We start from the raw sequence: 12,719 nt of genomic DNA on the forward strand, positions 1-12,719 counted from the left end.
CTGTCACAGAATTAACTGTCCAAAATAAAACTACCTCTGTTCTGGTATGGGATGGATGAGATATGAAATGGACTAAACTAAACTTAAGGTGTGCTCATGAGATGTCATACTTGAGCCTTGTCTGCAGTCAATCAATACATAAATAAATAAATACATAAATACAAACATAATATTACAATCCGTATCAGGATATTGTATGAGAAAGCCAGCTTTATGAGCATCTAAAGCTTTGACACGCATAAACAGAATTTGATCTGTGGCAGCTAGAGGCTTCCATGTCAGTGTCATGCTAAATCCAGTTCATATGTTAGTCTAAAATTTACAGGGATTGTCTAAGGTGTTAGATACTGTTCTCAAAATAGTTCAACACCTTAGAAATTCAGATTGAAACCTAGAGTGAATTCACTCTATTATGGGACCCATCACTGGCTGATGCATCTTAGGTCCAAGTAAATATCGTACAGGCATAACAAATAACATTAATTACTACACGCTTCTCACCCAATAAATATATATATTCGAGAGAATCAAGCAAATAGAAAAGGAAACTTTGTTTAAGCAATGACTTCATTTCCCTTAACAGATGTACAGCTCAGAGTGGAATACAAAAAGCTTAATTAACAGTGTTGATGAGTTCCAGGGTCCATTGTTTTAATTTTGTTGCTATATAACCTTTTTTCAAAATTGCGGACAGTGTATACTGGAGCTTCCTATAATGATATTGTCTAGTCCGAGGCCAAATTGTTGTTGAAATGGAACTATGTAAAATATCTTTATACTGTATAATCATCTGTTTCAGAAGTGATCAGGCTAGGCCAGAGCTGCAAAGGAAATTGTCTCTGCATATTAACATAAAGAACACACAACAAAAATAACAAAAAGCATCTGAAGTAACATAGATTATGGGGTACATTTCTTTTGGTAGAACAAAGAAAATTGTTTTAAAATTAAATTTTTACTTTGGAACTGAAGAAAGGAAAGAAAAGTATGGAAGATAGAAGTTAAGATTTAATATAAACATGTATAATAGCCCTCATGTTGTGGACAAAAATCTGAAAAGATAAAGGTGCCTGATAAAAACTTCAGTACTATTGGGCTTTGAGGGATGTGGCTAATAAGGATGAGGAGCGTGGTTTCTTCACTCTTTCCATAGAACATATTCTGTTTTTATGAGCCCAGTGTGTGCTAATCTTATCCAAGACCTGCTTATCCAAGCTTCTGGATAATCCAAGCCATTTTTGTAATCAATGTTTTCAATATATCGTGATATTTTGGTGCTAAATTCGTAAATACAGTAATTACAACATAACATTATTGTGTATTGAACTACTTTTTCTGTCAATTTTTTTGTATAACATGATGTTTTGGCACTTAATTTGTTAAATCATAACCTAATTTGATGTTTAATAGGCTTTTCCTTAATCCCTCCTTATTATCCAAGATATTTGCTTATCCAAGCTTCTGCCGGCCTGTTTAGCTTGGATAAGTGAGGCTCTACTGTATATGTATTATCTCTTGTGTTCCCATTTGCATCCACTCTAGATGGAGTACTTTGCCCTGCATGGGTGGCATGTTTGTGAATGAGTTACTGACAATACTGCTGATGGTGAATGGCATTTGTGTACAATTTGTGTACCATAAATCAAATCTGATTGCTTGCTAGTGGAAGTAGTCAGCTAATATTTGCATAATGCCATTTTGTCATTCTGTTTACAGCAAATGTAGAGAATTTGGCATCCTGCATTATAGAATCTGCAATAAATGAAGGTCATTGTCCACATCATGTCCAAAGCCTCTAAACAATATTGCTACAGAGAAGAGAGAAAAATTGGGTTTTCTGAGAAATCATCCCAACTTCTGCTAGAGCGGGCTTCAAAGTGTTGTATAACTTGGAATGCCTGTCAGCTCTTTTCTTGGGATGTTAAATTATCATCTTGGTGTACAATTATGTATATTGTAATATATATTTCTTTTTCTTTTCCAGGCATACAGCTTTGCCATGGGAAGCTGGCCGAAGAATGGACTCTTAGACATGAACAAAGGCCTGAACTTACAGCACATAGGAAGGCCTCACAGTGGGATAGGTTAGTAACATGTCTCTTTTCTCTATTACCCCACCTCTTTTCTGTTTCTCGTGTGTCATAATGGCAAACAGCAACTTGCTACTCTGGTATGTTTTTTCAGCACTGCTATGGTGCCCTTTGCATCTTGCACGTCCAATATTCTCCACTCAAATGGACAATTGCACTCCAACATGTTCTCAAATGCACCCTCAATTTCACATTTTTCAAAAAGCATTCTCCCAGATCTGTTGTAGCCCCAGTTTCAAAACTTGACCAATAATTTAAAAAAATGGTTCTGTGGACCTAAAATTGATTCCTATTTTCATTTGTGAAATGGCCAAATTACCTCTATAACATATGACTGGCTGTTGGGAGGTCAGTTTTTCTCAGGATCATGGGCAGGTACCCAAAGGGGGAATCATTCCCCCAAGATCTTAGTGATGACTGTGGTTCCCACTGGAAGTTGCCTGTTCATAGCATAGTTAAATGTTCCCCAATCTGTAATGTGTTGAGCTGTAGGTGTCATCAGCCAGTATAGTCAATGAGAGTTGGCAAGGTTGATATAATGGAAGAATGATTTGCTCTTTCACAATTTTGGTTACAAGGATGCAAAGCTCCTTGCTGGCATGGACCAGCTTGTGATGTTGCTATTTCATGGATAGGCAAACTGTTGAGTACACGGGGTTAGGATTGTCATTGCTACTTGAATACAGGGGGCATCACAATATCCATTTGGGGGACTAGGTGCTGGAAACAGCAAGGTATAATATGTGGAATTATGCTCTCAATAGCCTTCACGTTCATTTTAGTCCACCATGCATATCTACCAACTCTTCATAAGGTTTTAAAAACAATTTTTCTCCCTATTGCTGAGTATGAATGTTAGAGAGTGAAGCTTTGGAAGAACATAATAGCATGCCATGCCATACCTTCTCCTAAAATGGTGCCAGACTGCCCCTTAACTTGCCCCTAATTTTTAAATCTGTTTTGATGCTTAAATGTGTGTGTTTAATCACTTTGTGAATTTGACAGCTCTGGGAGTTCAGGTTTTCTTGTTTTTGTGCCATGTGTTTGTGTGCTGTACAGTTTTTGCAAATATGTATTAATTTTTTTATGGGACAGTCACAGCCGGTATACATGTTTGGAATATTCCTGGATGTCAGAAATACTGACAACCAGGTAGTCATTTGGTATGTCCTATAGTGAATGACATGTAGTGTCAGCTTTAGAAAAATATGCTCTGTTATGCATGTTCTGTACAGAAACCCTTCAAATGCTTGATTTCTTCATCCCACTGTCTGAAAGTGTTTACTGCCAAGAATGCCCCTTATTTGTATTGTCTCCCCCTACTGCTGTATATTTAAGTTTGCTAGGCCGAGAGACTTAGATGAAAAAGTCACCCACCACCCAACCCTGAAGGAAGCTGTTTAATATTGTTTCAAGATCCTCACCACTAAACTACCAAATCAATATGAGTTAAGGGGATGAATTATTTAAAGCTCACCCGCTTTTAATTAGCAAGCTCCTTTTGAACTATGGATCTAGTTGCATCATTGACAGGATGTAGCTTTCAAATTTTACTTCTTTGCCTGGGTGTAAGTTTAGTACAGGAATGTGTCTATGTTCAGGAAAAGTATTGGGGGTGGGCTGGGAGCTGCTGAGACCCTTGTTTCATTTTGTTGCTAGAGACCCCTTAGAACCATTATAGGAATGTTTATAGTGTTTCTTTTTACCACGCTAGAGCAACAAACATCCCCAGAATATATCATTTGTCACTGCCTTTAATTACCTTGTACATCTATCGGAGTGCCATTAGCTGGCTTTGCCCTGCTGAATAGCTGAACACAGTGGTGGTTTATTTTCCCCAATCTTCTTGACTGAATTTTCTTTCCAGGGGTTTTACTTCTTCATTACAGCCAAACACCCTCAAGGTGGGAGAATATGTTGCCGCTACTGCTTCTGTTTGTGGTATGAAGCATTTATATTATTACCTCTGGGTGCAGAACCTGCCGTTCAACATTGCCCCTTTTTTTACTGTGAGCCCAGCATTTAACTCTTTAGCAAGAGTGTCCAGTCCTTCTCATTTTAATGAGGAATAGATCCGTTATTATATCATTATTGTGACAGACGTGTCTGACAAAACATCTCATTTTCCAGAACGATTAAGCCACTGTGAAACTTGTGATTCTCACCATCTTGTCATGGGTAGGGATTCGTGTGAAATTCTTCAGTTCACATTTTAATATGAACTTCCTACAGTTGTAGTTCCCGATCCTAAAAATGAATTTAGTTCTGCTCATTGTAACCCATCCAGTTCTAGAGTCCAAAACCTGCAGTGAAAGTTGTGAAAATAAAAGCACACATGCTTTTTAAAAATGTGTGCAAAATGCATGTGCAGTACTTAAAAAATGCTACATGAGAAAATGGCTTTTTATTGTTTTTATATTTACAGATGTGCCAGCAAAATGGATTCATTTAAATATGTTATTTATAAGAAAAGGCACACATATAAAATAAGTACATGTAATTTTGCAATTCCATGTAGAAACAAGACATAAAGAAATAAAAATGAAAACAGCATCTGAATGAAATTAGAACTTCGCGTATTTCCCTATCACTTGTCATGAGAAGTTAGAAGATAACAATTGCATGCTGCAACAAAATGAGTCAATCTGACTGTTAAGCAAAAGTCTCTTTTGAACTCAAAGGTTATTCTGTTTCTGTTATTTTAAACACTGTCTCCGTTTAGCTATTATATGATTAATACGTAAAAATATGTTTATTATGTAAGATTAGCCAGTGATCAGTGGTAAATTATGGAAATGCCACATGCCCAAAACAGGGGAGCATAATACATACTGGGTCCAGAATGTTTCTGTTAAAAACCAAGCACTTTAGTTGTGTGACTGAGGAACTCATAGAGTGCCTATTGAAGGCTCAGTGGGCACACTTGAAATGAAGCCTATTCTTAGAGAATCCTTGGGATGGGGTCATGTTGGCTCCTGTTGTGAATGCGAGGGGCAGCTAATGGCAGCCATGAGGCATTTTGGGGCTGGGAGAGAATTTCTTCTGAGACAGCACAACATGTGTAGTCTTGACTATAAAGGACAGTTGTGCTGGTGAGTTTAGAAAAAGGAGAATGAGAAGTCAGATTCCAGGGGGAGAATTATGGAGAAGGAGAAACAGCACTCTTTAGCCTAGTGACAAGCCAGGTGTCCTTTGATGAGGAAAGCATTTTAGCTATTCTTCCACTCTTTTATTCTGATCCCGCGGAGGAATGATTGCATTTTGACAGCTTTCCACAGTTAGTGGCCCCCTACCCCTCCATTCCTTCACTGTGTTTATATATATATATTTAAAGGTATTTATTTGGCAGCTGTTCAACCTTGCTGTTTCTCACAGTGCTTGATGGGATTAATTAGCAGTGGAGCCTAAAGTATTGTCCACAGTGGGAATGTGAAACTCATAGCTCTTATGAGTATGATGAGGGCTCAACAACAACAAAAATACAGACATATTTGAAGGAAAGGGATCTCATCTTCTATCAGAAGGCAAGGAACATATATTTCAGTGTTTGGAAATAGGCTCATATACATCAAATGCTTCTGTTAGCATTTATTTTGTGTTGAAGAAAAATTCTAATCTAGTTATCTCACAGATGTGGTCATTTTCCATATGACTTTGTGACATGAGGGAGCACTTAGACAACGTTCTTATGATGATGCGGGCGGGGGTGGAATTAAGCATTTCACACACTGTGAACATACCCTAACTGCACCATTATAACACTTCAACTATCATTTCCCCAGCCTATGAAATTCTGGAATGTGTAGTTTCATAAGAAAGGACTGTACCGTAGTTCAAAGGAGTGTAATTGATAATTCTGTCATATGAAACTACAAACCCCAGAATTCCATAGGACAGCACCATGGCAGTCTTCTGTGATATGTAAGTGCCTGTGTGTAATGTGAACTCACCTGTATTATATTGATTCTCATCCTAACTAAATGGGCAATTCTAGATAAGGTTGAATTGAATGTTCTCTGGATATGTATTTTGCTTGGAAAATAAAGATGGGAGCTCCCCAATCCTTTTCATGTTTAAATTTTTAAAATAGATGGCGGTCTGTGCTTCCCCCTTTTTTGCTTTTACTGTGGTGAAACTTGTCCATGTAATTTTCATACTTGAGTTATATCAGTTAAATAAGGCTTGCATATGAGATATAATATTATCACAACAAAAGAGTGTCAAAGAAATCTCGTCGTGTTGTGACAATAGCAAGAGGAACCAATAAATCTGTTTGAAAGAGAGTAACGATTCTTACATTAATGGCATGGACCATTGAAGTGGTGGCAATCCAAACTTAGATGGCATTAAAAACACCTTCTCCCGTACAAGTCACATTAAGCTTTCCAGGATTCTGGCTTACCCAGCAGCATTGAGTTTCTCTGTTTGCTTTTCCTGAGAAGAACCCTTGTTAAGGGACCCTGTGATCATAGTTGACACATCTGGCTGATCATGAACTTCAGGACTGAAATAAGCAAGCAGCAATGGCATCAGATATTTTCTTTGCTCTACTCATATAGTGTTTAGAGAGTACACCCTAAGGAAGATTTGGTCTCCTGGCCATTTGTGTTCAGCAGCTGCTGAGCACTGACCATTCATCTGTACTTAACAATCTGTGTGAAGTAAGTCTGCTGTGTATTCTTTCATTTTCAATCTAAACTATACTTTGACCACAACTTCATCATTCACAGCTAGCATGGCCCTCAACCAACACATCTAGAGGATATCTAGGTGGGAGAAAGCTGGTTATTTGAATCCTTTTTCAGTCACTTTGTAGTTAGCATATTTGCAGTAGCTCAGAAATTCTCATCATTTTGGGGTTGGTGGATATGTTTGTAATTCTGAGAGAGTGTTGTTGATGCATTTACAAAATGGCTGCTATAGTGAAAGTGACCATTCTGAATATACATTTTTCAGAAGGTGAAAAGTTAAGGCCGAAAACCAAGTAATTTGTCCAAGAACCTGAACAAAAAGCAGAAATGTTCAAATACCTGTTCCACAGGCATTGAACCAGTGAAGTTCAGAGACAAATATTTTGCCCAGATAACAGTTGTAAAGGTCAAATCACACACACAAAGACAATGAATTGCCAATTTCACAGAAGGCAAAGTAATGATACTCGGAGAAACACACAAAGTCACACTATCCCTTTCTCATAAAGCCTAAACAAAGCCACCATCACCGAATGCATATCTCTCCTCCCCCCATCCCACCACCAAAAAAACCAAACAGAATAAACCACTTTGGAACAATGAAACACATACCACATCAAATACAAGAAAAAGCAGGTGAGGCACACTGCAGAGGAAAAACAACTTGCTTTGATTCTCAGCTTCCATGATGCTCTCACCCACAGGCTGCCCTTTTTCTTTTAGGATAGCTCGATGTACTTTAAAATGAAATTGTAAGCTAAGCTACCTGCCGCTTTTATTTTTTTAGAAATAAGGAAGATGCTAGTAGTGAACAGAAGTTCACAGAATTCCAGCATCCTTGTTTTCTAATTTAAAAAAAATAGAGAGAAGCTGGAAGTTTGAAGAACCTGGTGGGAACAGAGGTTTTTAAATGCAGTATGCTGGTGACTGCAGCACTAGTCTAATCAATGCAGATCTTCTTTAGAGAGGGAGGCATGTGCATATCCACTGCCTATTAGACTATTTGGAGTTTGGGGAGAAATGATGGGAATCAAGAGACTTTCCCCTCTTCCATCCCAGGACCTTTTCCAGGGTACACATATTTTCACTAACCATTCCTAGTATGCAAATCAGGTTTGGAAATAGAAAGTTTTACAGAGCTGATCAACCAAAGCATGTAGTGCAAATGGCAGCCTGATTACATTGCCCAGCTACGCACAGGCAATCTCCCTTAGCTTGCGTTAGCCTCATGGGAATGCCTACCTATTTGAAAGGGTCAACCACCAATATGGCATGAGATGTAGGTGATGCATCTGTATCTTTCTAGCTCCCCCTCTCTCTTTTCATTTACTGATTGGAAATCTAGGAAGGTTAGGGTGTTATATTGTTCCTGATCCTGAGCATTAATTAGGCCTGCAAGAGAAGAAGAGGGATTGTGTGTTTTTAACAGAGAGGTTAATGGGATGCTCACAGAGTAGACAGTTTTAATGAGCTTCAACTTGCTGTTCAGTGAGTTTACTCTTTGTGTTAAAAGGGTCATCCTGCAGTAGCTTGATGTGGATTGTCTCCTGGCCCCCAGTGTCAGAGGGGAGCATCTGTCAGAGTCCAAGCAGGGCACATTCACTTAGTGACAAGATTCTAATTAACTCACACCAACACCCCCACCCCCACCCCATTGGGATCTGCCATAGTACAGTTCTCATCCTCACAAGTGCTTCATTCTGAACATAAGATTTGTTTTTGTGATAGTGACTTGCTTTCATGACTAACGTTAACGACCAGGTCTATTTGTGGATGCATGGTAGTATTTGTGCAAATACTATGTGTGGTAGGCTGGGACATGGAGGTGATATTGCCTTAGCACATAGAGCAGGGGTCCTCAAACCTTTAAAGCAGAGGGCCGGTCCACAATCCTTTAGACTGTTGAGGGGCCGAATTATCATTTGAAAAAAAAAATACAAACAAATTCCTATGCACACTGCACATGTCTTATTTGTAGTGCAACAACAACAACAACGAAAGAACAATACAATATTTAAAAATGAAAACAATTTTAACCAACATAAACCTATCAGGATTTCAATGGGAAGTGTGGTCCTGCTTCTGGCCAATGAGATAGTCAAGTTAATTAGGATTGTTGTTGTTGTGTGCCTTCAAGTCATTTCAGACTTTGGCCGAGCCTAAATCTAAAATTAATTATTTATTTACTGCATTTATTTACTACATTTATATCCCGCCCTTCTCACCCAGAAGGGGACTCAGAGCAGCTGTATGTACATATAATATATTATATTATTAGCATAGCACAATATTAGCATTATATATTACTATATTGAACCCTATATAACCTCTACTGTAATATTATATGTAATATATAACATATAATTAATATTATTACATGGTATTATTATTAGTATTATATTGTATAACATTATAATATTTTTATCAATATTATATGTAACATAATATTATATTATTATAATATAATATTATATTACATCTAATAATAATATATTATTATTTTATTATTATATTATATGTAATATCCCCCCCCCCCCCCCGCAACGTCTAACTGCCATTCTGGACCAGAATCCATGTCTCCTGTATCAATTTAATGATATAATAATATGTCGCAAATAAATAAATAAATAAATAATATACAATATATTATATTGTTAAAACTGATATAATAATATTATATTATAAAACTGAGGGCGGGGGCCAGGTAAATGACCTTGGAGGGCCACATCCGGCCCCCGGGCCTTAGTTTGGGGACCCCTGACATAGAGCATTGGGAGCTAAGATGTAGTGAGTAAGTCCATTGTAGCTTCTTCAGTTCACTTTGACCCTCTTCTAGGAATGTGAATCTTTATTATTCACATTCCTTTGCACTCTCCCAGCCCTTCATTAATGCAGGCTCTGCACTCCCCTCTATATTACTTGTCTTGGTTATCAGCCAGCAATATTGCTGATTGTCATCAAATTTAGCATGTCTATTTTACTCATGTTTAATAAACAGAACTGCTTTGAAAATGCCATATTAATTTTACATGCTGTACAAATATGAACGTCAAGTTATTTTAAATGTTTTAAATTTTATACACAGTTTAATATAATTTTAGACATAATGTTTTTATATTTTCATTGGCATGTCTTTTTCCTTGTATTTCTTCTTACAAGCCATTTTGAGTCTTAGCTTTGGGAAGAAGGCAGGGTACAAATAAAGTAATATAGTACCATTGTGTATCTTGAAATGCATTTCCAATACATCAAAGCTTTTGAACCGATATGTAGCACACAGCATAAATGTTATATTCATACAAATCCAGAGCTCTATGTGGAAATTTAAAATCATAATGCTTGAATGTAGTGTAGAACGTGACAGATGTAGATATTTCAGTGGTGGCTCATCTGAAAAAATGCAGCCTCTGAATGCCAGCCTCATTGGTGGTGGTGGTGGTGGTGATGGTGGAGGAGGAGGAAGAGAAGAATTGGAGTTGTGGTGATGAATGGGGGTGAAAGTATGTGGACCTGCTGGATCCACTACCTTCCTAGCCCCCAAACATATCTCAATATGGAGGAAGATTTATCGTCTAGATAAATTCCTTCCTGTTGTTTTAAACAAACAGAAGTGACTTGAGATGTCAAGATTTCTGCATGACCATCTTTATCACATTGCATTATTCAGAATTGTGCTTTATTAGAGAATCTGGGAGGTATCCTTGATAGTCCAGAGTCTGCGTGTATTTAAAAAGGGGTGGCTTGTTAGCTGTCATAGTTGTGGAGGAAATCTTGACTTCTTAGTAATTAGTCGTTGGTTCACAGACATCATATGACTGTCTTGGGGCTGGTAGGTGTGACCAAATGAATGAATCTGCTTTGCTAGGTCAGTTCAAGTTCCAGGGTTTCCATATGAATTTGAATCAGAGGAACAAAATGTACCAGAACCCAAAAGTTAGCGAGGTATAAGGAGAGGATCTGGCAAAAATTCATGTGGCTGGAGTTACCGTTTGCTTTTGGTAAATTGCATTACTTTTCTCCATACTTTTCCATTGCCTTATTGTTTATTGTTGCTTCTTTTGTATCCCGACTTTCTTCTGGGAATGAGGCACAAGACAGCCAACAGTAATAAAATTTAAATAAAAACAGATATACTTAAATATGTAATTAGGTTTTAAAATACAATTAAAACCTATGAATAAAAAGTAGGAACAGTCCCTTTTAACTATAACCTGGCTTAAATCCCAAAGGACACTCTGGCTGGTGGAAGGGCCCCGGCCTAGCCTCCTTTTCTTTTCTTCTTCCTGGCAGTTGTATAAAGCAACATCAAAAGGAAGATTTTCAAGTGAGTTGTTGCTTTGTTTGGGATGATAAGTCCTAGGAGGGTATTTCAACCAAGCTGTAAAGAGTCATACTGGGTTTAGCCCTACACAGAAGTGATTTCAATTCCTTTACAAACACACAATTATTAAAGTTGTTCAGTTAGTTCCTTCTCAATTCACCTTGCTTCATTAGGAAGTTTGCATGGTGTCGTTATATTCTGCCAAGTCTCATGTCACATTCTGCCAAGTCTCATGTCACATTTGCAACTTATTCCAGGTTCTTTTGTTCTTCTTATGTCTTCTCTTGGCACCAAATGACAAGCTGTGGTTTACTGTAATAAAGTCTACTATCCTACAGAGCATTTCTTCTGCTTCCTGGGATAGATCTTTTCAAATTTTTCACAACTTGGAACATCATGACCAGGTGGAATTTTTTTTAAAAAAAACTATGTGAAGATGAGTTTGTGCCTTCAGTTGCAACTATTGGTGATTCACTTGTCACGAAGTATGACAATATCTTGACCTCTGCACTAGGGCAGATTTAAGATGTTGGACAAGAGAAGCTGCCTCCATGTGTTTGTTTGACTAAATATATAGTTTGTATGGAAGTGATAGATCACAGATATCTGAAGTTGTGGAGTGGAGTTCAGCATATCAACTCCAAACTGTCTGTGCAGTGCCTTGCGGCTCCACTATTGTGACATTTCCAGCATTGAAAATGAGCACCCTGGTCTCCTTTTGCTTTGGTTTGCTTTGGTTTGCTTTGGTTTGCTTTGTTATGGTGCCCTTTGCTCACTCCAGATTGGCAGAGATCGGGCAAGACTGAGGTGTGGCCCTTGACCAGTTTTGTGGCGAAGGGCAACTCCCTTAGAGCCTAAGGACCAAAGACTCAGAGTTAAATAATTAAAATAGACTAAAATAAAAATCAACAGAAATGTCATCAAATGAGCAGTGTCATTTTGAATTAGTGCTGGTAAAGGTCAGGCAGCTCAAAACAGGTGGAGCGGATGCTCCGTGAGTGAGGCAATATGGCAAGTATTTCTGGCAAGGGGGAGCAGCGACTCGTGAGCGGGTAGATGAGATGAGGCTCTTTCGGCCCAGGACACGAGGACAGGTTTTAGGGAATGGAGGTGCTTTGCATAGGTAGCGCTGGTCTGGGAGGAGGAGGGGGTTGTGACAAGAGACGGGCTGAACGTCTGTCAACGTCCAGTCAGAGCACATTAACGTGGTGACATGATTCTAATTAACTACCGTGAGAGGTGTCACAGTGGGAAAGGCAGTAAGCGCAGACACGCTTTTAGAAAGAGAAAAAAGCAAAGTGACAGTCCTTTTTGTGTGTGCGCTCTCTCCCCTCCGAGTGGGAGTGTGTGTAAAGCTAATTAGGATGTCTGGGCCGGCTGGGAACCTTGAGCTGGTGCTCTTGTGCTTTCAGTCATTTAAGTTTTCAAAATCTCTCTGATGGGACTCGGTGGCGCAGTGGATTACTGTGCGCAAAAGTGACAGAACACTCTTGCCAGCATTCAGCCCTTTTTAGCAAAGTTTTGGCGCTTCCTTTTTCCTGGCAGCAGCAGGGGGTATGTTCTTGTCACTGCTGCTGTATTCCTCTCTGTGTTACAATGGAGAACTCAAGGTCTTTC

At 38.5% G+C, this 12,719-nt stretch overlaps 1 protein-coding gene across 4 annotated transcripts in view; it reads left to right on the top strand.

Moving 5' to 3' along the window:
* Positions 1-12,719, top strand: part of eri3 (ERI1 exoribonuclease family member 3) — a 283,942-nt gene that overhangs the window by 180,150 nt on the left and 91,073 nt on the right. For all 4 annotated transcript variants that reach the window (XM_008109512.3, XM_062978374.1, XM_016993221.2 and 1 more), the window contains exon 7: positions 1,985-2,084. In XM_008109512.3, coding sequence (XP_008107719.1) covers positions 1,985-2,084 — 100 coding nt within the window. The remainder of the gene's footprint in view (positions 1-1,984; positions 2,085-12,719) is intronic.

This window comes from Anolis carolinensis, chromosome 4 (genome assembly GCF_035594765.1).
Source record: "Anolis carolinensis isolate JA03-04 chromosome 4, rAnoCar3.1.pri, whole genome shotgun sequence".
NCBI classification, from domain to species: Eukaryota; Metazoa; Chordata; class Lepidosauria; order Squamata; family Dactyloidae; genus Anolis; species Anolis carolinensis.